The sequence below is a fragment of the Labeo rohita genome, chromosome 13 (assembly GCF_022985175.1).
Source record: "Labeo rohita strain BAU-BD-2019 chromosome 13, IGBB_LRoh.1.0, whole genome shotgun sequence".
Classification (NCBI taxonomy): domain Eukaryota; kingdom Metazoa; phylum Chordata; class Actinopteri; order Cypriniformes; family Cyprinidae; genus Labeo; species Labeo rohita.
The window spans coordinates 24,664,059-24,688,950 of record NC_066881.1 but is presented as its reverse complement, the minus strand read 5'-3'; the positions used below and the strand labels follow the sequence as shown (position 1 = coordinate 24,688,950).

The 24,892-nt window shown below is 36.4% G+C and overlaps 1 protein-coding gene across 3 annotated transcripts; it reads left to right on the top strand.

The window, feature by feature from the left end:
- The first annotated feature begins 625 nt into the window (after window positions 1–625).
- btbd3b (BTB (POZ) domain containing 3b) lies at window positions 626–11,995 on the top strand. 3 transcript variants are annotated; one of them, XM_051126552.1, is made up of 5 exons: window positions 626–1,018; window positions 1,258–1,510; window positions 2,581–2,671; window positions 5,207–5,325; window positions 8,766–11,995. In XM_051126552.1, the coding sequence occupies exons 2-5, from the start codon at window positions 1,374–1,376 to the stop codon at window positions 9,796–9,798; spliced, it is 1,380 nt and encodes a 459-aa protein (XP_050982509.1). In that variant the 5' UTR covers window positions 626–1,018; window positions 1,258–1,373; the 3' UTR covers window positions 9,799–11,995. The 3 variants fall into 3 exon arrangements, with proteins under 3 accessions (XP_050982509.1, XP_050982508.1, XP_050982510.1); XM_051126551.1 differs by having other exon boundaries at window positions 1,188–1,510; XM_051126553.1 differs by lacking the exons at window positions 626–1,018; window positions 1,258–1,510 and adding an exon at window positions 1,998–2,370.
- The last annotated feature ends 12,897 nt before the right edge of the window (window positions 11,996–24,892 follow it).

Here is a 24,892-nt window from a genome sequence, read left to right as displayed (position 1 = left end):
ATGTGTATGGCAGTAGCCAGGACTTAAAACGAAAATGTTCTTCACAGGTGAAGACAGGCTGTATTCTGTGCTGAGCCGCACATCACCGAGGAGATTTAAACTTTCATTTAATCTGTGACAAAAGAATGGGGCTGAAAAACACTGTGCCTTACGGTAAGAAACACCAATGTATGAGGGCTAAAACAAGACAGAATATACTACTTAATTATATAGATTGTAATTTAAATGGTTGACTTTTCTGTTACAACTATTTTAAAAAATAATCACTTAAAACCATCTTGTTGAATAATTTTAGCCATACTCTTTTAAAAGAGTGACATTTAACTAGATGAACTAAATAGTTGGAATAAAGCATTCTGCTCTCACATAAATTCCCATTTCCTTTGCACTCTTTATATTTCATGACTTCTATTATGTTATAAATATTAATCAACAATAGGCTGCTTAGAGAGATGCTGAAGATCAGAATGCATCATTCTAAGGGGAAAGGGGCTGGCACTTTAATCAAAGAGGTCTTAGCATATTCTAGTAGGTGCTGCGCATGGTGGCTGCAGCCAATCACGGCTCTCGAGAGTGCTTATTGGTTGGGCTGTGGGGGATGTCTGGCTTCCATCGGTAGGGGGTTACTCTCTCCGCTCCATCCGTCCATTCAGCCCCCACAGTCAGCAAAACACACGTCAGAGCGCAGGTCCACGGCAAGCGAATCCTGCAGAGCTCCGTGTATGTGTGTTGATGTGTGTGTGTGTCAGTGTCAGGAGGAGAGAGAGAGACAGCGTGAACTAGCTGCTTCTGAACCACTGCAGGAGCATTAAATCTGGGACTGTCACAGATACTGAAGGAGAGAGAGAAGACATTCAAAAAAGGACGTTTATCTAGCGGCACAGTTATGGAGACTCATCTCTGCTGTCCACCAGCGGATCAAACTAGAAGCAAAGGACAGAAAAGTCAGCCGCCGAATTGACTTTAATCTTCTGGCGGAGGAAGGAGATCATATTCCCTGACAGTTTGCTCTCAGAAGGTGAAGATTAGAAGTGGATTTTTCTTTCTTTCTTTCCTTTTTTCTTCTGTGTTTCAGTTAATTGCTCTGCTTCTGGGGGCCCCTCACCCTCTCCACAAGTCGTCACCTCTCTCAGATCCTTCCTTTCCTTCCCAACATCTTCTCTGCATGCTTTTCCACTGCTCTGCAGGTGAACACACTCATGGTGGATGCCAAGGGAAGGAACATGAAATGTCTGACGTTCTTATTGATGCTTCCAGAGTCAGTTAAGAGCAAGTCCAGTAAAGGCTCCAAAAAGGGGAGTCCCAGCAGCTCGTCCAAGCTGCCCCCTGTGTGCTATGAGATCATCACCTTGAAAACCAAGAAGAAGAAGAAGATGGCAGCTGAGATCTTCCCCACGAAGAAGCCGGCGTCGGCCACCACCGTGCAGCAATACCAGCAGCAGAACTTGAACAACAACAACACTATCCAATGCTGCAACTGGCAGGGTCTGTACTCCACGATCAGGGAGAGGTAGGTCAACCTCAAATGTGTTTGGAGAGGGAGACGAGAGAGTGGTACGGTTAAAAGCTACGCAGAGCATTTATACCGAGATATCTAATACAGTGGAGTGCAAAAGTCTAAGAGCACATTTAAACCTGAAAGTAAGAAATTTTAGGTTTTGAAAATTTAATTGAAGAAATGTTCTGCCCTATTAAGCACATTTGTGACATTCACAGTATCATGTGAATTTTCAGACAGTCACACTCTCAAATCATGCTGAAAAACTTTAGGAGCTCATGCTGCTGTGCTTGAACTAAAATAATAATAATAATAATAATAATAAAAACATTATTATCAGTAATAAATGTATTAATTATTTTAAAAAAATAATTTAAACTATTTTTTAACTGGAGCATTTTCACTAATGGATTCAGACTTTTGACACTTACTAAATATTTGTAAGAAAATGTGCAGCAGGTTCAGGTTTGGCCGTTGGATGTCACTGCTGGAATGTTATTAAACATCTCTGAGACTGTTTGAGAATATTCTGAAATGTTAAGTCGTCCATTTGCATAGTTGTCGTCTCTGTTCCGCCCAGTATGCATTGTCCCAGACGAGGCAAAAGAAAGGAACAAGTTTTGTTTTATATGCATGGCTTTGCTCTCTGTCAAAGGGTAATATTTACTTTGTCGTCATGGGAAAGCCCCATGCCGGCCAAAACAAATGTGCGCTCTCAGACCTGGCTTTGTAGTCACTCCGGAACAGCGTTCCTTGTTTACCTACTGCTCCTATGTGGCCTGGACCCCAATAATACATGAGGAAGATACCATTGTGGACTCCCATTGACAGCAGCCAGGGATTTTCCTGAGAAAGAAGTGTGTAATTATTCTGTACGTGAAGTGCTGCTAAAGTACAAATTCTGTTCAGAATTAACAAGATGTAGCTTTTCTGTCTCCAAATAAAAGAGCTGATTAGTGTCTCATGATTTTATGTTATATGATCATTTCTTTAGGTCTGATAGAAAGTCAGTGATTCAACATTTCTATACATTGAAGGAATGTTTCTCAGTCTAAAATCATTCTCTGCAATCTTCTCTGCAGAAATGCTGTGATGTTCAATAACGAACTGATGGCTGATGTTCACTTTGTTGTCGGTCAGTCCGGAGGAACTCAGAGGCTCCCGGGACACAAGGTAAGACCTCCTGATCTGCACTATCCAGAAGTACCAGACAACAGCTTTAGGTTTTTTTTAGAAGAGACGTGCTTCACTGCTGTCGCTAATGACAGCTAAATTCTTTCTCTTGTTTTCAGTCTAGCCACCCATGTGCCTTTCTGAGACGCTCCTCAATTATTGATGAAAATCAGGCAGAAGGCAGTGGGGAGATGTCTGTCTTTTAACAAAGAGTCTTTTGCTTAGTTTCATGCTGGTTTTGTGCTGTATTAATTAATCAGAGTGTGTGGTCGAAGAACTGTACAAAAGCATTTATGAACATGTGACCCTGGACAACAAAACCAGTCTTAAGCCGGTACAGTTGTAGCAATAGCCAAAAATACATAGTATGGGTGAAAGTTACCGATTTTTCTTTTATGCCAAAAATCATGGGATAGGATATTAAGTAAAGATCATGTTCCATGAAGACATTTTGTAAATTTTCTACCATAAATATATCAAAACTTAATTTCTGATTAGTAATATGCATTGCTAAGAACTTCATTTGGACAACATTTGGTGATTTTCTCAATAATTTGATTTTTTTGCACGCTCAGATTCCAGATTTTCAAATAGTTGTATTTTGGCCAAATATTGTCCTGTCCTAACAAGCTTATTTATTCAGATATAACTCACTTTCACAAAATTGACCCTTATGACTGGTTTTGTTGTCCAGGGTCACATATATGTGACTAAAGTTGTGATATTTATACACACAGTGGATATAGGTTTTTCCTCAGTAAACTGCTTAATTGGTTCTTGGTCAAGTGAAACATCATCAGACTTGGACCACACAAAACCATCTAATTTTCAAATACATTTTTCAATAAAAAAAAAAAATAAATAAATAAATAACATAATTAATTAAAACTAAATGTATACATTTAGCCTGTTTACATTTTTATATTTGTATTTAACATTATTAAATGATAAATCGTGAAATTAATCATGACTATTTTTTTAATATTGAGAGAGAGAACTAAACATTTGATTTGACAAATCACTACGCAAATGCATTAAACATTTGAAGTGAATTAAATGTTCTCCACATAATAAGTTTGAAAACCCCTGATCTAACTGATCTCCACTAAGTAAAAACCTTTAGAGATCTTCCACTGTGTCCATTTCAAAACTAGCAGCTTTCCAAACAATTGCTTAAAATTTTCATGGGGACCATTAGATTGGCATTATTATTATTTTTTAACCTCTGGCCAATTTTAACTGCACCAAAACCCCATTTAAACCCGTTCTCGTGTGACTCTCAGACTTTATTTTAAAAGACAGGGCTAATCTGGTGCCTACAATTCAGGCATGACTCATCTTTTATCCATTTAAGAGGGCAGAATTGAAAGCTGTGTTCGGCTGATATGTGACGCTTTATAAAGCACACTTAAGCAAGGGCATTGTATTGCTTTGCTGCATGGCCACAGCCAATATTGCAATGGGCCATGAAAGAGTTATTACAGAGCACCTTTTTTATGATGTCCATTTGGCTGGCGTTCAGATATGCATTATCATTTTTATTTGAGAAGGTTATGTTTGCTTCTAGGAAAGGCTTCCTTTGCAAAATTGCTCTCAGCATTTATTTGATGTTCCTTTTAGTTACAGTATATTTGTTATGGGCTTTTCATATGACAAATCCTGAAGGAGAAAAACACACCTTTCCTTAAAAGGCCAAAATTAAGTTTGCTAAATGGAAATGATTCATCAGTGTGAGAGTGAATTGTAAATATTCACTTCTGCTCATGTTATATAATGCATCTGCAATGCTGTGTTGGCCTCTGATTTCATCATTAACTACGTGCGCCCATTAGCATCAGCGAGATAACTTTTAGCTCCAGCAGCCACTGTCACACCATTGTGAAACACTCTTTGCTTCGGAGGGAAAGGCAAATGCCATTCACACGAATGGCACTCACGTGTCTTGTAAACCCAAGGGGAAATTACAGCCGTAATTAAGCATTGGTCTTTGTGGGTGAAATTTTGCGTGTACTTCACGCTCAAATGACTCCAGGGGAATGGGATCAAGCCGAAATTTAAAACAGCCAAGCGTTACCTTTACAATGCAATCGACTCAGAAGAAAGAAAACCTGAAGGGCAACTTGTGAGGATTTAAAGATTGCTAGCTGTGCCTTTCTGATTCAGGTTTGTAAGTAAGAATGTGTCATTGTATGGGTTGTATGTAATTTAGAGACGATTATATGAAACCACCACCTGCCACCTGGAAAGTTCTTTTGAGAAGTGTGAGGGGAATAATCAGGGTTTTTTGTTAAAGCAAGGAGAGACATAAAACGACTTTAGTGTCAGGTCATAAAAAATAGGTCACTTTGGAAAAGTAGAGACTGAACAATAGCTAAAACCTTTTCCATCTACACCACAGGTGTCCTTCAATAGAAAGCTGATTTTATAGGTTTGCACTTAAACTTGGTATTAACCTGGTAATTATTTAAAAGAAAGTGATGTAAACTGTTTATCCTTATGATATTTGACTAACACTTCTTTTAATTTTCTCATTAGTATGTCCTTGCTGTGGGAAGCTCAGTTTTCCATGCCATGTTCTATGGAGAGTTGGCAGAGGACAAGGATGAGATCCGTATCCCTGATGTGGAACCTCCTGCCTTTCTGGCTATGCTGAAGTAAGTCTCCTTATATAATTGTACCTTGTCCATCAGGCCTGTGCTGCTGACCCTTTTCTCATCTGTCTGGTTAAACCATTAATTGTCTTTCTGTAGAGATTATTTAGTTATTATTGTTTTCAATTAAGCACAGTGTGAGTGAAGGAGTGAAGAAAATTGCTCTCTCTGATCTAAATACTCCTCTCTGGACTTCTTCCAGAGGGTTAATCGACTACACCGACATGTAATTTCTTTACAGCCAACAGTTCAAGACCATTAAAAGCGATATGGCCTTTGGAATAAGTCTTTTCTGATTGAAATCGACTGTGCAATTAGCTTCATTTGAATACACTGAAGATATCAAATAGTTTCATTTGACTTCTTAAATGTCATTTTGAATAGAGTACTTAATTCAGATAATTTAAGTTTAAAAAAAAAAACTCCTCAGCATGACTTAATAGGGCAGTTGCATCACCTATAGCACAAAAACCTGCATTTACTTTTCTTAACCACACACAATTCAGTTTAATCAGGTGCTAATGCACAGAGCATTTGCCCTGTTAACCTGAATCAGATGCTAAATGTGCACAAAGCACATGGGAATAAATAGTATCACTGGGCATAATTTATTCTTAGTTAACTTCACCTTATCTCAAACCTAAGCTGGTTTAAAGGACTAGTTCACTTTGAGAATAAAAATTTCCTGATAATTTATTCACCCACCTGTCATTCAAGACGTTCATGCCTTTCTTTCTTCACTCGAAAATAAATTAAGGTTTTGGAGAAAAACATTTCAGGATTTTTCTCCATATAGTGGACTTCAATGGAAGCCAACATGTTGAAGATCCAACATGTTGAAGTGCAGTTTCAGTGCTGCTTCAAAAGGCTCTACCTGATTTCAGTCAAGGAATAAGGGTCTTATCTAGCAAACAATGTCATTTTCCAAAAAAAATACAAATTTCTATCATTTTTAACCACAAATGCTCATCTTGCACTAGCATTATGTAGTCACGTTGGAAAGGTCACATGTGACGTAGGCAGAAGTACTGACCCAGTCTATACAAAGTGAACGTGCAAATGAAGTCAACTGCCCAAAAAAAGGTAAGACAACGTTGTCTGGTGATTTTAAAGTTGGAGGAAAAAATAAGATGGAGTTTTTCACGCTATCCTACCTTTTTGATCCAGAGTACACAGAACGAACCACACGCGACTTTTCCAAAGTGACTATGTAATGCAAAGTCACGGAAGCGCATTGCAGAGCTAGTGCAAGACGAGCATTTGTGGTTAAAAAGTGTATAATTATTATTATTATTTTTTTTTTTTAGAAAATGACCATTTCGCTAGATAAGATTCTTATTCCTCAGGTGGGATTGTGGAGAGCTCATTGAAGCTGCATTGAAACTGCAATTTGGACTTTGGACAATCCACTATACACATAAAAATCCTGGAATGTTTTCCTCAAAAACGAAAAGAAGTTCACTTCCAGAACAAAAATGTACAGATAATTTACTCACCCACTTGTCATCCAAGATGTTCATGTCTTTCTTTCTTCAGTCGTCAAGAGGACTTTATGGATTTCTCTCCATATAGTGGACTTTAATGGTGCCCCTTGAGTTTGAACTTTCAAAATGCAGTTTAAATGCAGCTTCAAAGGGCTCTAAACAATCCCAGCCGAGGAAGAAGGGTCTTATCCAGCAAAATAATTACAATTTATATACTTTTTAATCTCAAATGCTCATCTTGTCTAGCTCTGTGTATTCCGGTTCATGACAGTTATGGTATGTCGAATTACTCCCATCTAATTTTCTTCTCCAACTTCAAAATTGTCCTACGTCAGTGTTTTATTTATTTATTTTTTTGTAAAAAGCGTTTGATTTTCTTTGTACGTTCACTTAAACACTGGGTCGGTACTTCTGCCGCTATGTAAGACGATTTTGAAGATAAAGGAGAAAATGAGATGGGACTTTTTCAACCTACCCTAACTGTCTTGAACCGGAATACACACAGTTCACGCAGAGCTAGACAAGACTAGCATTTAAGGTTAAAAAGTATAGAAATTGTCAATATTTTAAGAAAATAATCAATCGTTTCACTAGATAAGTTTTCACTAGGGATCATTTAGAGCCCTTTGAAGCGGCATTGAAACTGCATTTTGGAAGTTCAAACTCGGGGGCACCATAGAAGTCCACTATATGGAGAGACATCCTGAAATGTTTTCCTCAAACTATTTCTTTATGACTACAGAAAGATAGACATAAACATCTTGGATGACATGGGGGTAAGTAAATCATCAGGAAATTTTTATTCTGGAAGGGAACTAATCCTTTAAGTTCTTCTTCTAGCTTGCTCAAGTTGGCTATCCACTGGTCTAACTGGTCTTGTGAAAATAAAATGGCTAAAATGGCATTGTTGCTTTAGCAAATGTATTATTTTTAAACCATGTTTGCTTATGTTATTGTAGCTTTAGTATAGGCAGTACATTGTTTTCAAATGCAATAGAGCACTAACCTTTTAGTGCCACTCTTTGGACATTTTATTTCTGAACTGCCATGAAATATACAACAACCATCATAATAAAACGTTGCCAGATTTCAGATTTATCTGTTACAGATAAAACCAAATATGCTTTTAGTGCCACTCACAGGAGTCACAGAGTGTCACAAAGTGGGTTGGTGCTATATCTCCAAAACTGCTGTGGCTCATTCCCAAAGTCTTTTGTATGTATCAGGGTGAACTCTGCACACTAATGGCACTAGATGCTTAAATGTTGAATAGAACTCCAGCTTAAACAAGAAGAAAATAAATAATGAAGTGAGCTTAGCATGTCTGCCTCTCAGAGGGGCTTAGGACCATGACAGAAGATCTGATAGGTCTTAACTCATGCTTACCCATCTCTCTTGAGAGTCCTTCTGTGTTCTCCACTTTCTCTCTCTCCTCTTGTGCTAGCTCATCTCTCCCTCCTTCCATCTCGGGAGAGATTTTTGTTCTCTCTCCCAGCGCGTCTTTCATCCATCCTCCCCCACTCTCCTAAAGAAGTGTAAATTTTATACATGTTGTTTCTGCTTGCAGAAAACACATATTGAACATTGTGTGCATTATGCTGCTTCTGTATAGGTTATGACTTCTAGTCCAAAATGCATTACAGGACACAATATTAGATTTGCAGTATGCATCATCAATTTAGCCAAACGTCTGTTTGTCTCAAGGACACAACCAAAGTGTTGGCTATTGTCAGAATAGTACTTTTTGTTATGAAGTGGTGTTGCAAAAGATAGTATTTCCAGTACATCTTTGACCAAAAACACATTGTGATTCACGCTGGTAGCACATCATAAAATAGTAGCTTCTCGCTGGGCCAGTAATAGCAGGTGACAATGCATCCTAAAGGACTACATCTATTTTGAATGACTGCGGCAGATGATGTACAACACAGCTAACCTTATTTCTTTTCTGTTACTCAGGTACATTTACTGTGACGAAATAGACTTGAGTGCCGACACCGTATTGGCAACGTTATACGCAGCCAAAAAGTACATAGTCCCGCACCTGGCACGGGCTTGTGTCAACTTCTTGGAAACAAGTTTGAGTGCAAAGAATGCATGCATTCTTCTATCTCAGAGCTGTCTGTTTGAAGAGCCAGACCTAACGCAACGCTGCTGGGAAGTCATTGACGCTCAAGCTGAGCTGGCACTTAAATCCGAGGGCTTTTGTGACATTGACGCTCAGACCTTGGAGAGCATCCTCCGACGGGAGACTCTGAACGCTAAGGAGATTGTAGTGTTTGAAGCGGCACTAAGCTGGGCGGAGGCCGAATGTCAGCGGAGGGAGATGAACACAAGTATCGACAACAAACGTAAGGTACTCGGGCAAGCCGTCTACCTGATCCGTATCCCAACCATGGGTCTTGATGATTTCGCGAACGGCGCTGCGCAATCAGGAGTGTTAACGCTAAACGAGACCAATGACATTTTTTTATGGTACACGGCGGCTAAGAAACCTGAGCTGCAGTTTGCCTGCCAACCTCGTAAGGGATTGACGCCACAGAAGTGCCATCGCTTCCAGTCGTGCGCCTACCGCAGCAACCAATGGCGTTATCGCGGACGCTGCGACAGCATTCAGTTTGCTGTCGACAAGCGAGTGTTTATCGCTGGTTTCGGGCTCTATGGATCGAGCTGCGGATCTGCTGAGTACACCGCCAAGATTGAGCTCAAACGACAGGGAGTGGTTCTGGGAACCAATCTTAGCAAGTACTTCTCAGATGGATCGAGCAACACCTTCCCGGTTTGGTTCGAGTATCCGGTTCAGATCGAGCCTGACACTTTCTATACGGCAAGCGTGGTTCTGGACGGAAACGAATTGAGTTATTTTGGACAAGAGGGTATGACGGAAGTTCAGTGTGGGAAGGTGACCTTCCAGTTTCAGTGTTCTTCAGACAGTACAAATGGCACAGGAGTGCAAGGCGGTCAAATTCCAGAGCTCATTTTCTATGCCTAAGCTTTTCTTGGGAAAACAAAAAAAACAACCCACCTTACCAGTGTGAAATAGCTTTACATTATGTACAATATCTGTTTTTGTATTACAAGGCAGGATTCAGCTTCTCCAGTGCTGCCAGCTCAAGCAAACCGAGGCATAACAGGCATTACAATTGCCTTGTTTTGAGCTCTTAGTAGTTTTTCGGCGGCTGTCAAAGCGTGAACAGATACACTGTATTTCCTCCTTGTCTTAAAAGTGAATTAAATATTTTATTTTGTGCTCTGCATAAAGCTGCACCTGTTTACAAAGGAAAATCTCATTTCAGAGAGATGGAAGTGGTTGTCTAAGCCAGTGGTTTTCAATCCTGGTCCTGGGGACCCACCGCTCTGTACATTGTCTCATTGAATCAGGTGTGCTAAATAAGGGAGACGCACAAAAGCAGTGGGAGCCCAGGACCAGGATTAAAAACCACTGGTCTAAGCTCCCTATTGGGTGCCACAGCCTAGCTGTTGCTCTTGATTTTAAGAGTTTTGATTCGTTTAATTTGAGAGGGGACATTTGTGCATTGTACAGTATATATTTAAATGTGTGAATTAAATTCTAAATACATATATAAATATACTATATTATCACTTCATGGCTGTATCTACTGTTTACAATGACTATGCCATGTTAGTGAATGCTTGCACATGTATATTGTAGCAATAGTGAGCAAAATATCCAAACTCATGATAACAGTCTAACTTCAGTATTTCTCCACATCACGATTCAAGGCAATCAAGATACCTAACACCAAAGTTACCGTCACTAAAACTACTTTTTGATTAAATGTACTATCAAGCACATATCATCTTAGACACAGAAACATTAATTCTTTTCATCAGTCATAATGTTTTGAGCGTAAACATGTAGAGTTTGCACTGGAATAAACACTTTTCATTGCAGGGTCTTTGACCCTGCAGTAACCTTAGTCAAGATAGACATCATTTTTAATGTTATGTTTTTTTTTTTTTTTTTCAGAAATGAGAACAAGGCTTTGAGGGACAGATGTACAGTTCAATGGGTTTACTGTTTTTGAATAAATGACTCACAAGAAAAAAAAGGTTTAACTAGATATGACATAGCACCTTAAAATAATACATGCTATTGGACTGTACATCTGCCTCAAACATTTTTCATTTTTGGAAGATTAATATGACTGACTAAGGTCAGTGGAATTAAATGTACAGTGCTTCATGTTGTATTATATTCAGCAGGATGAACATCCTAAATATTTCTTACAATAAAATGTCTCTGTTTTCAATGGATGTTAGGAAACATAAGTTCACCACCGATATGTTTGTCACTTTCAGGTCAGTTTTATAAGAAACTAACTGAACAAACACATACACCTCTGTTAATTCAGACGAAATAACAGGTTACTTATTCACAAACACCACCATCACACAATGTGACGTTTTGGGATATTGTGTCATCATTTCCACCTCTATAAGTGTTGTGTTCATGCCTAATTAGCAGCATAATTAGCTGTCACCCAACAAACCCGTCTTCACGCTACTAAATGGGATGTTGTCAACTAACATTATATCACATATTTGTAAAGACAAGACATTTCAAGCATTTTATTTGGTCTGCATTGGGCTGTAATTACCAGCATTGTTGTTTTCCCCCTCTTATTTTCATTAAGCTGTCAAAAGCAGCAAGCACGCTAATTCTATTCCCTGCTGAACTTTTAGTGACAGACATAATAGCGATGAGCAGAAAACAAATAATTGCTCTTTAAACTGTTCGAGGAATGACCAGTCACATTTTACTGACACAATCTAATACAGCTTTCATTTTTTCCTTCTAATTTTACACAGTGAGCAGGAGAGCAGAATATTTGTTCACTGAAGTCAAAACACTAGGGTTATATGCTGTACATTACCAACAAGGTGCACTTTAAAATGTGCTTGAACATTCTTTATACATTCAAATTAACTGTGCCATGTTATTGACTTTTGTGTGTTGAGATTTTAACATTTTTTTTCTTCATCACATGAGCTACTTTAATCTTTGTGCACTACTTAGAAGAGGTCATTGATGGAGCTTGCTGTATGTCTATGATGAACACTTCTGTGAATGTGTGTAAAGCATATGTTTGTGTTACAGTACAGAGAGACTTATGAATGTGTATGATAGTCGAACATGCAAATAAACTGAACAAGCAGTTCTATTATGACATTGAGTGATTTCAAATTTTTTTATTTTTGTTTTTGTTTTTGATTAATATTTTATCAAATATTTTCACATAATTAAAATGTATATCCCTTTTGGATACATAGCCTACATATTTCTCCTTTAGTGTCTGCATAATAAAAGATTTGATCCATTAGATATGGATGTAGAAATAAAGCTCATGGGTACACAGTTCATCATAAATAGTTACAAATAAGGTATTCAAAAACGATTTACCTACGTTCTAGAAACATACTTCTATATTCAGCATAAAGTTATACCGGCTATAAGTAATAAGTAGCACACAAGACACCAGAATCAGAGAATGTCAAACAAAAATATTTAAAAAAAAAAAAAAATACTGGGACATAGTATTGGAGACATTTAAAGTGATAGTGCACCCAAAAATTTGAATTTGCTAAAAAAAGTACTCACCTTCAGGAGAAAACTATTGTAATTTAGCTAGGAGCAACAGTTAAAAACGTCTGTTTAAAAATTAGTTTGTTGCAAACATGCAGGTTTTCACTTCACAGGACTGTACTTTTGGATTATGGTGACTGTTTTTCTGTTTAGACACTTATTCTGATGGCACCCATTCACTGCAGAGGATCCACTGGTGAAGAAACAAACTAAACTACATCTTTTATGGCTTTAGGGCAAGTACATTTTCATCTTATTTTTATACTATTCTACTACACAGTAAAAAAATAAAAAATAAAAATTGTTGAGTCATCTTAAAATAACTTGTTACCCTGCTGCCTTAAAATTTTAAGTTCAGTCAACTAAAATAAGTTTAGTCAACTTGAGTAAACTTGAGTCAACTAAGTAACAACTTAGATATTTGATTTGAATCAACTTAAAATTTTAAGGCAGCTGGGTTACTTACCCATCTGTTAAGTTTAGCAAACACAAATATCTAAGTTGTCACTTAGTAAAATTTAACATTTCAAGTTGAATAAACTTTTTTTGAGTTGACTGAACTTAAAATTTTAAGGCAGCCAGGTTACAAATTATTTTAAGTTGACTCAACAAATTGTTTTTTTACAGTGTACTACAAATGTAGCTGTTTTCCAGTAGCATTCAGTACTAGCAGTCTGACATGATCACTAAGAATAGGAACTTAGTGATAAATTCCACTGTATGTTTTGGGACCAAACATTTCAGAGTGATTCTTTATTACCCTGTTGCTAATATGCGCATGCAATATTTTTAATTGCCCACAAAGGAGGCGAAATATTCACCTCTGTATGGGGCCTGGCGTGCTGGGTTTACACACTGTCAAAGCCATCCCCGGCAAATGCAGATGATATATTGAGCTCGAAATTACAGTTCAGTCAGCTAGCAGAGGAAAAATAGAAAAGAAATCTGGAATAGAGGATGGAAGGAATAGACAAAACATGTGGCTCTTTGCAGCAGCATTTATCTTTATAACTACACTGGATGTAATCAGTTACAGTGGAAGCCATGGGATATTTGTAGAATCACTTTACCGTGTATGATAAAACTAACCCTGGTGTCCCAGACCACTATTCATCATGGTGGAATATAAGTGTGCTCCTCTACACTGTGCATTTGGATGGCTGCCATCATGCCTTTACAAAACCTTCGAATTGCCATTTTATGAATAACTGGCATGATCAGTAAAAATGTACACCGACTGCTTTTGTTAGTAAAAAAATCTGAACATTATTAAATCAATATGCATTTACTTAAGGAGCAAAACAACATTTTAATTAGATATTAAGTCTTATTAAAAAAAAAAAAAAAAAAGTAAGAAAGAAAATGAAAATTAGGTTTTTGCGTTAAACAAGAAACTATGGAAGCCCATTTCTGCCACAGAATAAAACATAGAAAAGGTAATATGACTTTTCATCTCACAATTCTGACCTTTTTCCCACAATTGTGAGACATGAACTCGCAATTCTGAGATAAGTCAGAATTGTGTGATTATAAACTCACAATTGTGAGTTATAAAGTCAAAATTGCTTGCAACTCTTGCAATTCTGAGAAATAAAGTCGCAATTCTGACTTTTTTTCAGAATTTTGAGTTTATATTTTGCAACTGACTTTTTTTCCTTAGAATTGTGAGATTGTGAGATTATATCTTGCAATTATGACTTTAGAACACGCAGTTGGGAGTTATTAAGTCAGAATTGTGAGATATAAACTCGCAGTTTTGAGAACAGTCTTTTTATCCTCTCTAAATTGGACTTTTTAACTCGCAATTGCGAATCACAATTCTGAGAAGAAAAAAAGTCAGAATTGCGAGATATAAACTCACAATTGTGAGAAAAAAAATCTGAATTGCAAGATACAAACATTTTGCAGGAAAAAAAAAAAGTCTGAATTGCAAATAGTTTTTATCTTGCAATTCTATCGAATTACTTTTGTGCCAATAAAAATGAACGTAATTTTACAAGAAACTTAGGAAAATATAAATATAACGTCATTTATTTTTGTAAGTTTCTTGTAAAATTATGTTCATTTTTACTGGCACAAAAGTAATTTGATTACAATTCTTTATTTATTTCTCACAATTGTGACAGAATTGCTGAAAAAAATCTAAATGTTGCTTTTGCAATTTAAAAAAAGACAAAATTGTGAGTATATATCATGCCAAGAAAAAAATGGCAGGATTGCAAGAAATAAGTCAGAATTGCAAGATATAATCTCGCAATTTGCATTTGTATGAAAAAAAAGTCAGAATTGTGAATTATCTTCAAGAATTGTTTTTATCTCGCAATTGTGAGTTCCTACCACGCAATTCTGAGAAAAAACTCAGGATTGTGAGATACAAAGTTGCATTTGTGAGGAAAAAAGGCAGTATTTAAATGTTTTCATCTTTCAATTCTGACTTTATTCCTCACAAATTGTGAGTTTATATCATGCAATTCTGAGAAAAAAAATGTCAGGATTGCAAGAACAAAGTCACAATTGCAAGATATAAACTCACAATTGTGAGGAAAAAAAATGTATACTAAGCAATTCTAAGAAAAAATGCAGAATTGTCAGACAAAAAGTCACAATAACCTTTTTTACTTTTTATTCAGTGGCAGAAATGGGCTTCCATCAATAGGAAAAAAATCTTGCTTTCCCTTTGAAGTTTATTTTTCTCACCCCATTGGCTCATCTTTTTCCGGTTTTAAGCAAAAACTTGAAATAATGAATAAAGAATATGCATCAGGTGTGCTTTTGTGTTTTAATTTTTTAAGGTCTTGTAAACTAAGTTATCATACTCAATAATTAATTAATCAATTATTTGATAATTATAGTAGTTTTATTATATGTATGTATACGTATTATCAGCCCGATCTCACTGCAAATATTTTATGAGTTGGCTAATTCATACGAATTCGTATGATTCGCAATTTACGAGATGCACAATACGTATGAATTTGTACGAACAACCTACACCTAACCCCACCCCTAAACCTACCCATCACTGAAATCATACAAATTCATACAAGGGGAATTAGCCACCTCGTAAAATACGTACGAATTGATCGTGAGATAGCTTGAGATAGTGTTGGTCTGACAACTGCAGATTTTTGCTCTGATATACTAGAAGCAAGTGTGGTCCAACTGTTTAATGAATTCTTAACTTCTTCATTACCTCTCAGCATGTCATTAACCCAGCATCTAAACTTAGCATCTGTCTCATTTTAATCTGCACCCTTACATATTGCCTTTTCATCTAGCAGATCATATTTCTCATGAAGGTCTGTGCAGCCAAGCTTTTATTAATGCTAACCACGCTTTCATCAAGCCTCTTGTTTTGCCATGTACCGTTTAATAGAAAGCCGCTTTCCCCCCCGAGCGGGCCATCAACATGAAGAGGTGTGCTCAGAGCCATCTTGTCAGAGCCTCCATTTACCTCCAGTGATCAATACTCCGTCCGTAGATTTCTTTTGTAAGAACTCTCAAAAGCACAGTAACCAGCCTCAGTGGATCGAGAAAATGGAGCGAGTAATTTGGTGAGCTTTGATTGTTGGGGCTACATGGCGTTTTTGATTACCTCTGAATAGGTTCTCAGATGAGTTCAGGATTGTTAAATGGCCGCGTATAAACAGATCAATAGGACGTCATGTCAATCAGCAGACATTCATTTAGAATTAGTCTCAAGAACTAATTCTTGCCGCTAACTTTGACAGGCTCGTTCTGAGAAAGTGCGCTAAGTGGCGTACAGGTCACGTATTTTATACGTTTTTCATTGGTGTCTTTGAAGCGATTTATATAGATTTATACAGATTTTAAGATGATGGTGCTGACACATTTTTAATACTAGAAAAAGCACAACTCAGCTGCCAAATGCATATGCTTTTGGTTGCATACATGAAAGCACCTAACCTCAATAAAAAGTCTATAAAATACCCTCTCATCTCATTTAGGGGGGAGTTTATCCTCATTTAATGCAACAAAGTTATAGCCGTAGTAATTGTTCTGCACTGGGTCAATTTAGATGATCTTTTGAACCATATATTTCATAAAGCATCATTAAAAATTCATTACACTGCCTCTGCAAACAGCAGACAGTATTAATGCTCATTTTTATCCAATGTGACAATGTATTATGAACCACAGCATAATACATAGTGCATTTATTTCACGCATACAGATTTCGACTGCATAAGGCTAGAGATTACTTTCTGACAAGAGCTACTCAAAATGCACTAGAAGGCTGGAGAAATCCCTAGAAAGGGCTTTTTTCTAGAGGCATGTCCACACTGGCTTGTTCTTTGTCATGAAATGTCTAGTAGCCCAGCTAAAGAATCTGGTGTGGATTGACCTTTTCAGTACATAATGCAGACACAGTAATAACCACTTGAGTATCTGCTTCAACCGACTCGGATAGTTGTAAATCCCACAAACCAGGATGGGAGTGCTCTCAGAATCCTGCCCTCATGATAAAAGGACACACACTTTGAAAATACCCTATTTCATGGGTAATCACATAGCGACAATTTTACATAAACAATTTCCATTCAAGTAGGCTACTTTTCAGATACTTTGTTTAAAAATTTTTTGCGGTGCAAGTGTCTCCACCCATTTTTCCCTAAAAATAAATAAATAAAAATTCTGTGAACTTTGTGTGCACAAAAACTCTTGTTTGTTCCGGAACGAAACAAGTGAATGTATTTATGGGTGAGTCATTGAATCATTAACTTAACTGATTCATTCAAACATTCAAGAAAGTGACCGTCTTTATCAAATGATTTGCGGAATAAATGATTTAGTGACTCATTCATAACACTATTTTCATTCAAAGACATGTTTGGAAGTATATGTAAGTTACTGAATGTTAACTTCTTGTGTAAAGGAGCATTATGTAAAAATATAACGACAAAGTGTGTTATGGCTATGTATCATGTCAATCAGCAGACATCTGAATCATTTTTACTATCAATTTTTTACTATCAATTTTTATCTGTCATCCTTGGTGAATAAAAGTATTAATTTCTTTCCTATGTATTTGCCTGGTAACAACACTTGCAATACATTTTTTTTTTTTTTTTTTTTTTTTTTAAGAATTCTCTTATGCTCATCAAGACTGCATTTACTTTATCAAAAATACAGAAACAAACAGGCATATTCTGAAATATTATTACAATTTAAAGTAATGGTTTTCTATTTAAAAATATTTTTAAAATATAATTTATTCCTGTGATGCAAAGCTGAATTTTCATCAGCCATACTCCAGTCTTCAGTGTTACATGATCTTTCAGAAATTATTCTAATATGCTGATTTATTACTTCTATTATCAATTTTGGAAACAATTGTGCTGCTTAATATTTCTTTTTTGGGACCTGTAGTACATTTTTCAAGATTCTTTGATGGGTAAAAAGTTAAATAGTAAAAACTTTATTTTGAATAAACGCTGTTCTATCAATTTTTATCAGTCATCCTTGGTGAATAAAAGTATTAATTTCTTTCAAAAAAAAAAAAAAGAAAGAATAAACATTTACTGACCACAAATCCTGAAAAAAGGTATCACAGGTTCCAACAAAATATTAAGCAGCACAACTGTTTCAACATTGATAATAAATCAGCATATTAAAATTATTTCTGAAGGATCATGTGATATTGAAGACTGGAGTAATAATGCTGAAAATCCATCTTTGCATCACAGGAATAAATTACATTTTAAATTATATTCTCGTAGAAAACAGTTATTTTACATTGAAATAATATTTCACAATATTACAGTTTTTCTCTGGATTTTTAATCAAATAAATGCAGCCTTGATGAGTATAAGAAAGTTCTTTAAAAAACAAACAAACAAACATATAGTGTATATAGTATATAGTGTATATAGTGAGTAGAATTTATTTTTTCTTCAGGAGAGCATGAGACCAGTTAGACAGACTATTTTTTTCCATTTATAATCCAGCTATTTTTTCCCCTGTCTTGTTAGCGACGGTAAAAGACCACGCTAAAGGGCAAAACTGTTGAAACACTGTAGGTGCTGACAAGATAAATGTTTCATGTTCTCAATTAGAAGAACACACACTTGTTTTTTCACATGCGGTGAAGAAAATCATTTATCTTTCACAGCCAATTTTGGTCACATGCCAGAAACAAGCATGTAAGATGCATTTTAGATCTCGGATGAAGTCGTTGTGCTGAAATCTGTCAGTCAAGGTCATTTTTCATTTAGGCTGGTGGAGCAATTGCAGGTAGCAGATTGACTTTGTCATCATTTTTTCTGTATGCGCGTTTCCATTCTGAAACAACTTATTCATGCTGCTACCAGGGGTGTACCTTATTTGAATATAAAGTAGATAACATTCTGTCTTTAAAATCTCTCTAATCTGAAATAGCAAATGTAGCTTAAGCCCAATATTTTGTGGCACCTTTCTGCAGAAAAAAATAATAATTTTATTATAACCCTTACAAATCTCACATCAGTATTTGAAAGCATGTATGCTGTCGTTCTTGGTGCATTTGGTTGTCCTTCCTTTTCCTATATTTTTTACCTTAAAGGAGAAGTTCACTTATAAAACAAAGATTCACATGTAATGCACTCCTTGTCATCCAAGATGTTCATGTGTTTCTTTCTTCAGTCGTAAAGAAATTGTTTTATGAGGAAAACATTTCTGCATTTTTCTCAGTATAATGGACTGGTATGGTGCCCCAATTTTGAACTTCCAAAATGGAGTTTAAATGCGGCTTCAAACGATCCCAAATGTGGTTGTAAATTATCCCAGCCGAGGAAGAAGGGTCTTATCTAGAGAAACGATCGGTTATTTTCATTAAAAAATACAATTTAAATACTTTTTAATATCATTCATAATATCGTCTTGCCTTTCTCTCCCTGAACTCTGTGTATTCTGACCCAAGACAGTTAGGGTAAGTCGAAAAACTCCAATCGTATTTTCTCCCTCAACTTCAAAATTATTTCAAAATCATCCTACATCCCTGCAGAAGTACCAACCCAGTCTTTGCAAAGTGAACATGCACAGAAGATAAAAAGGTAAAACAGCAATATAGGACGATTTCGAAGTTGAGGGAGAACATGAGATGGGAGTTTTTCGACATACCCTAACTGTCATGAACCGGTACGCTAGATAAGGCCCTTCTTTCTCGGCTGGGACTGTTTACAACCACATTTGGGATCGTTTTGAAGCTGCATTTAACTGCATTTTGAAAGTTCAAAATCGGGGCACCATATCAGTCCATTATATAAAGAAAAATGCAGAAATGTTTTCCTCAAAAAACAATTTATTTACGACTGAAGAAAGAAAGACATGAACATCTTGGTTGACAAGGGGGTGAGTACATTATATGTGAATCTTTGTTTTGGAAGTGGACTTCTCTTTCAACCACAGAAACAAGAACAGGTCATTTCTATTCCTCCAGCAATTATCTGCTCCTTACTCACACCAAAGCATTAATTTTCTCATTATAAGAAATAAAATCTACCTAATCTCTCTCTCGCATTATCTTGCAGACACATTAGTCTGCTATCAGCTGACCCAATGAAGCCTAACATTGACTAACACATGATAAATGAAAACAATCAGTCAAACAAACACACCTAAAACATCTCGCCTTTAGATGTTAACTCGGAGAACATAGATTTGTCTGATCATGTTTAGAAGAGAGAAGGCTTGAGAAACAGTGGACTAATTCAAATGATTGCCAAGCTAATGCTCTCAAAGATCAATGGATCTAAGAAGCAATTACACTAATGCAGCACACTGGAAGCTGAAATCCCGTTACCTGTGCATGACATCTGATCTAGAATCTTGTTTGTTCTCTTAGATTCGATGATGTAAATCAATATTTAACTGTCCATTATACTGCATAATCAAAAAACTGGGTTAATATTCCTTTTTGTTTAATTTATATCTGTAACATACTGAAAAATCAAGCTTAAAATGGTCAACTCTGTTGGTAGAAGGTTGTAGAGCAACTAGAAACCAGCTACTAATGTATAACATAAAATTCAGCTAACACAGCCATTGTGTTATCCATCTATTCAGATTATTTTGTATTTATAGATGTGCCAGTTTCTCTTAAACCCATCAGGATGGAGTGAAAAAAAAAACGTACGCTTTTTGTCATGTAATGCATAATGAAAAAACTGGTGTGTGTCTGAGGTGAATGTAAGGGTGAAATTGCTTTATCCACTATTGAATGAGTGTAGGTTTTACTCACAGATTGTGCTGCCTCTGAGACACGTTTCTAATGACTAATTTAGAGGGTTTGTGGTTTTGAAATGGGGGTTGGAAATGTTAATTTGCTAATATTGATCAGAGGTAAAGAGAAAGACTTAGAGAAAAACTGAGAGTGAGAGAGAAGCCAGGGCTTTTACGGATGCTAGCGGCGTCGATACTGAAACCTTTCTCACAGTCTCTTTATGCAGTTTCCCTTAATAGCACAGAAATGTCAGGTTTAGTCATACATGAAACATAAGTACTGGCTATTTGGAGATGTATATAGATATCTGAGATATGATTCATTATCTAAAAAGATAAATTGGAAATAGGGTGATTGTTGTACTCAACAAGAACTTCAGACAGATTAAATATTCCATGAAATTGCTTTAAAATTACAGTCCTTTTTCTTTGGTTGATGTATTTCCCCTTGAAACAAGAGGTTCAGGCATATAGAAATACATATCTATCCATCTATCTGTCTGTCTCTGTCTATCTATCTATCTATCCATCTATCTTATATTTTAATTATATATTCTAATATATTATATACACAGCTGAGGTCATACGTTTACATCCCCCTTTCAGAATCATTAAAAATGTAAATTATTTTACCAAAAGAGGGATCATACAAAATGCATGTTATTGTTTAGTACTGACCTGAATAAGATATTTCACATAAAATATATTTATAGTCCACAAGAGTAAATAATAGCTGAATTTATAAAAATGACCTGGTTCAAAAGTTTGCATCCCCTTAATTATTAATACTGTGTTGTCACCTGAATGATCCACAGCTGTGTTTTTGTGTTTAGTGATAGTTGTTCATGAGTCCATTGTTTGTCCTGAATAGTTAAACTGCCTGCTGTTCTTCAGAAAAATCCTTCAGGTCCCACAAATTCTTTGGGTTTTCAGCATTTTCGTGTATTTGCACCCTTTCCAACAATGATTGTATGATTTTGAGATCCATCTTTTCACACTGAGGACAACTGAGGGACTCATATGTACAGTAACTATTAAAGAAGGTTCAAACACTCACTGATGCTCCAGAAGGAAACACGATGCATTAAGAGCCACGGGGTGAAAAATTATTGAACATGAAGATCAGGGTAAATTTAACTTATTTTGTCTTCTGGGAAACATGTAAGTATCTTCTGTAGCCTCTGAAGGGCATTACTAAATGAAAAAATTATATTTGAAAATTATGATCTCAAAATCATAGTCATTTTTCAAAGGGTTCAAATGCACAAAAATGTTGGAAAACCAAAGAATTTGTGGGACCTGAAGGATTTTTCTGAAGAACAGCGGACAGTTTAACTCTCACTAAACAAAAAAACACACTGTAAACTTTTGAACCAGGTCATTTTTTATTTATAAATTCAACTATTATTTTCTCTTGTGGACCATATGTAAACATCTTTTATGTGAAATATCTTAGGTCAGTACTAAATAAACAATAACATGCATTATTTTACTCTTATTTTGGTAAAATAATTAACATTTTTAATGATTCTAAAAGAGGGGATGTAAACTTTTGACCTCAACTGTATATTGTTACAGTCAGAATTATTAGCCCCCTTGGTAAATAGCAGTAAAGAAGGCTGTGAAAATAAATCTGTATTGTTTGTCCTTTTGATCTTTCGTTCAAAAAATCAAAAAAAAAAAAATCTATCCTTTCATTAAAGTAAAACAATTAAAAGTGGGGGGAAATCACTTTATGAACTAAAAGATTTAGAGCTGTTATCCTGACAAATGGAGGTTGCAAAAATTATCATTATTAATTTTTTTAATGTAAAAAAAAGTTGCATTTGACATTGGTTAATCATCAGCGATCGCTCACAAGTTTTAAACACAACGTGTTTGGACTAAATGTCACATTACACTTACAGGCCCATCAATTCAAATGAAATTTTCAGCATGGCTTCTTATTCCAGGCTTGTCACCTCTATTGCACAATTAAGGCCCACATAGAATAAAATCTGAGATTCTATCTCTTTTCACTGTTTATTTATTCATTGTGAGCGGGCGGTGGTAAATCGTCTCGAGAGGCAGTGGGCGGACACGCAACCTGGCTTTATGTAAGATTATCTTTGCTATTACCAAGCACGACAGTTTCAAATAGATCAATATGACAGGGATTTCTGAGGAGGAAAACATCCCAGGCCGAGAGAAAATTAGGATTTCACTTTGGATATATTTCTTGTAACATAGTCGCTATGACCCTCGGTGTCACAGTAGATTATCTCTAACAGTCATGCATAGGTTTCTCTCAGACTGCCAAACGGCATATCTGTCATGTTCAGACTATCATTACACTGTCTGCCTCGATATTTTCACTCACAATAAGTATCATGTTTACCAACTCTGCCTGTTTGCTATCAATAGCTTCAATATATGCTTAGGATAATATCTTGTGTATTGCAAGGGGAATCGCTGTTTACTTCCCAAGCTGAGAGATGAATCTGTAGGTGATGCACTATGCTAATCTGCATTCTCTTGGAAGGCTTGCCTCCATATACCTGCCATATTTTGCCATAATGGTGAGACGTGATCAAAACCCTGGATGCTGGCAACAACACACACAGAAAGAAAGGCTGAGCAGAGCACTTTTTTTTTAAAGCCAAGGCTCTTTAAATCAGCCGTGCAAGCCTGCTCTGAGTCCTTAAAGTCAGCCCAGAGCCATGAAAGCAGCGAATCAGAGGCGCCGTGTCCCAGGGGCCCAGTATAAAGATGCTAAGCTAACTAAACAGGATCTGGGAGCCGCTGAAAAAAGACATAAAGACCAAGAAAACACTAATGCCTGACACACAACACACAATCCAAGCTGCTCTGTGTCTCTCGGCCTCCATATTGCGAGTTGTTACTGTGCGTGTATTCACGCAAAGACGCTGCTTTAGAACATCATGTAGTTTGTAGACAATTTTGCATCACCTGAATTTAAGAATGAGCTCCTTTCTAGTTAATAAATTGGACTGAGTTTAGAAGATGAATGATAGGAAGTGGAATTTACTGAATAGCATTTAAAAAAATTCAACAGTCACAAAGAAAAAAACATTTTTGCCAATAAGGCAGATTTTGCTTCATAAGATATTAATAGAGTCATGTCGCTTACTTGTGGAATATTGTGATGTTTTAATCAGCTGTTTGGACTCTCATTCTGACGGCACCCATTCACTGCAGAGGATCCATTGGTGAGCCAGTGTAATGCTGAATTTCTCCAAATCTGTTCCGATGAATAAACTCATCTACATCTTGGATGGCCTGAGGATAAGATTCAGCAAATTTTCAGGAAATTTTTGAAACTATTCCTTTAAATACTGTCAAAATTCTTCAAGTGAGCCAGCAAAACAGATTTTAACCTTGTCATTCCACAAAATGTTTATAAATTTACATAAAATTGATATAAATGTAAAATATAACTAAAAATAATGTATATACACAACTTATACAAAATATATCCAGAGATAATATTTCTACTTCATTAAATTCAAACTACAAATCCACATCCTGCTACATCAGTTCAAATTCAGGAAATGGATTCTAATTTAAAAAGGCATTCTGGAATCAATTCTGCAGCCTCAGCTACTCGAGCTTTGTAATATGACAGTCAAGCACAAAAACAAATCCAATGAATATGATGCTCTTTTGTGATGATATGCAGTGTGAATAACTGACCTCAATCATTTGAGCCTCGATAGAGAGCAAATGTAGAATCCAGCACATGCTGAAGCTCAACAACACTTTTACCCAGGCTAAAGATGGCATAAGCTCTGGAAAATACCAAGACCTAATTAGAGTTAATGGAAAATACGCTTTATTGCCCTGTGCTGATGGAGATGAATGGCGTACCAACACAGCGAGATTATTCAAACTGATTGCCTTTCGCTTTCGCATTCAGCACAATTTGAATGGGTTGGCACAAAAACACACACTGACAGGTGAATGCTTTTACTTATTGTATGTTTATCGGGCATATTCATCTTATTGTTTGGCACCAGGCTGCTTAGTCTCAGGAAAACATCATCTCTCCGAAAGCCATTCTTTTGTGTCTGAGAGAGAGGCTGAAGAAATGAACGTCACTTAGAATAGGAGTCAGCACAATTTCACAACACCGGCATAATGTGTTTTTTGGCCCCTCCACCTACACACAACGTGCACAGAATTCCAAGCAACTCAATCCATGTTTCCTCCCTTTAACTGTCCAGGATGATACTTGGGATATTTGCCTGGTTATGGAAAC

Excerpts from the sequence above, each read along its gene's own strand:
- btbd3b (XM_051126551.1), top strand. The coding sequence starts at position 1,200 with ATGGTGGATGCCAAGGGAAGGAACATGAAATGTCTGACGTTCTTATTG. Across the intron at positions 1,511-2,580 it reads TACTCCACGATCAGGGAGAG|AAATGCTGTGATGTTCAATA; the intron begins GTAGGTCAACCT and ends TCTTCTCTGCAG. Across the intron at positions 2,672-5,206 it reads AGAGGCTCCCGGGACACAAG|TATGTCCTTGCTGTGGGAAG; the intron begins GTAAGACCTCCT and ends TTTTCTCATTAG.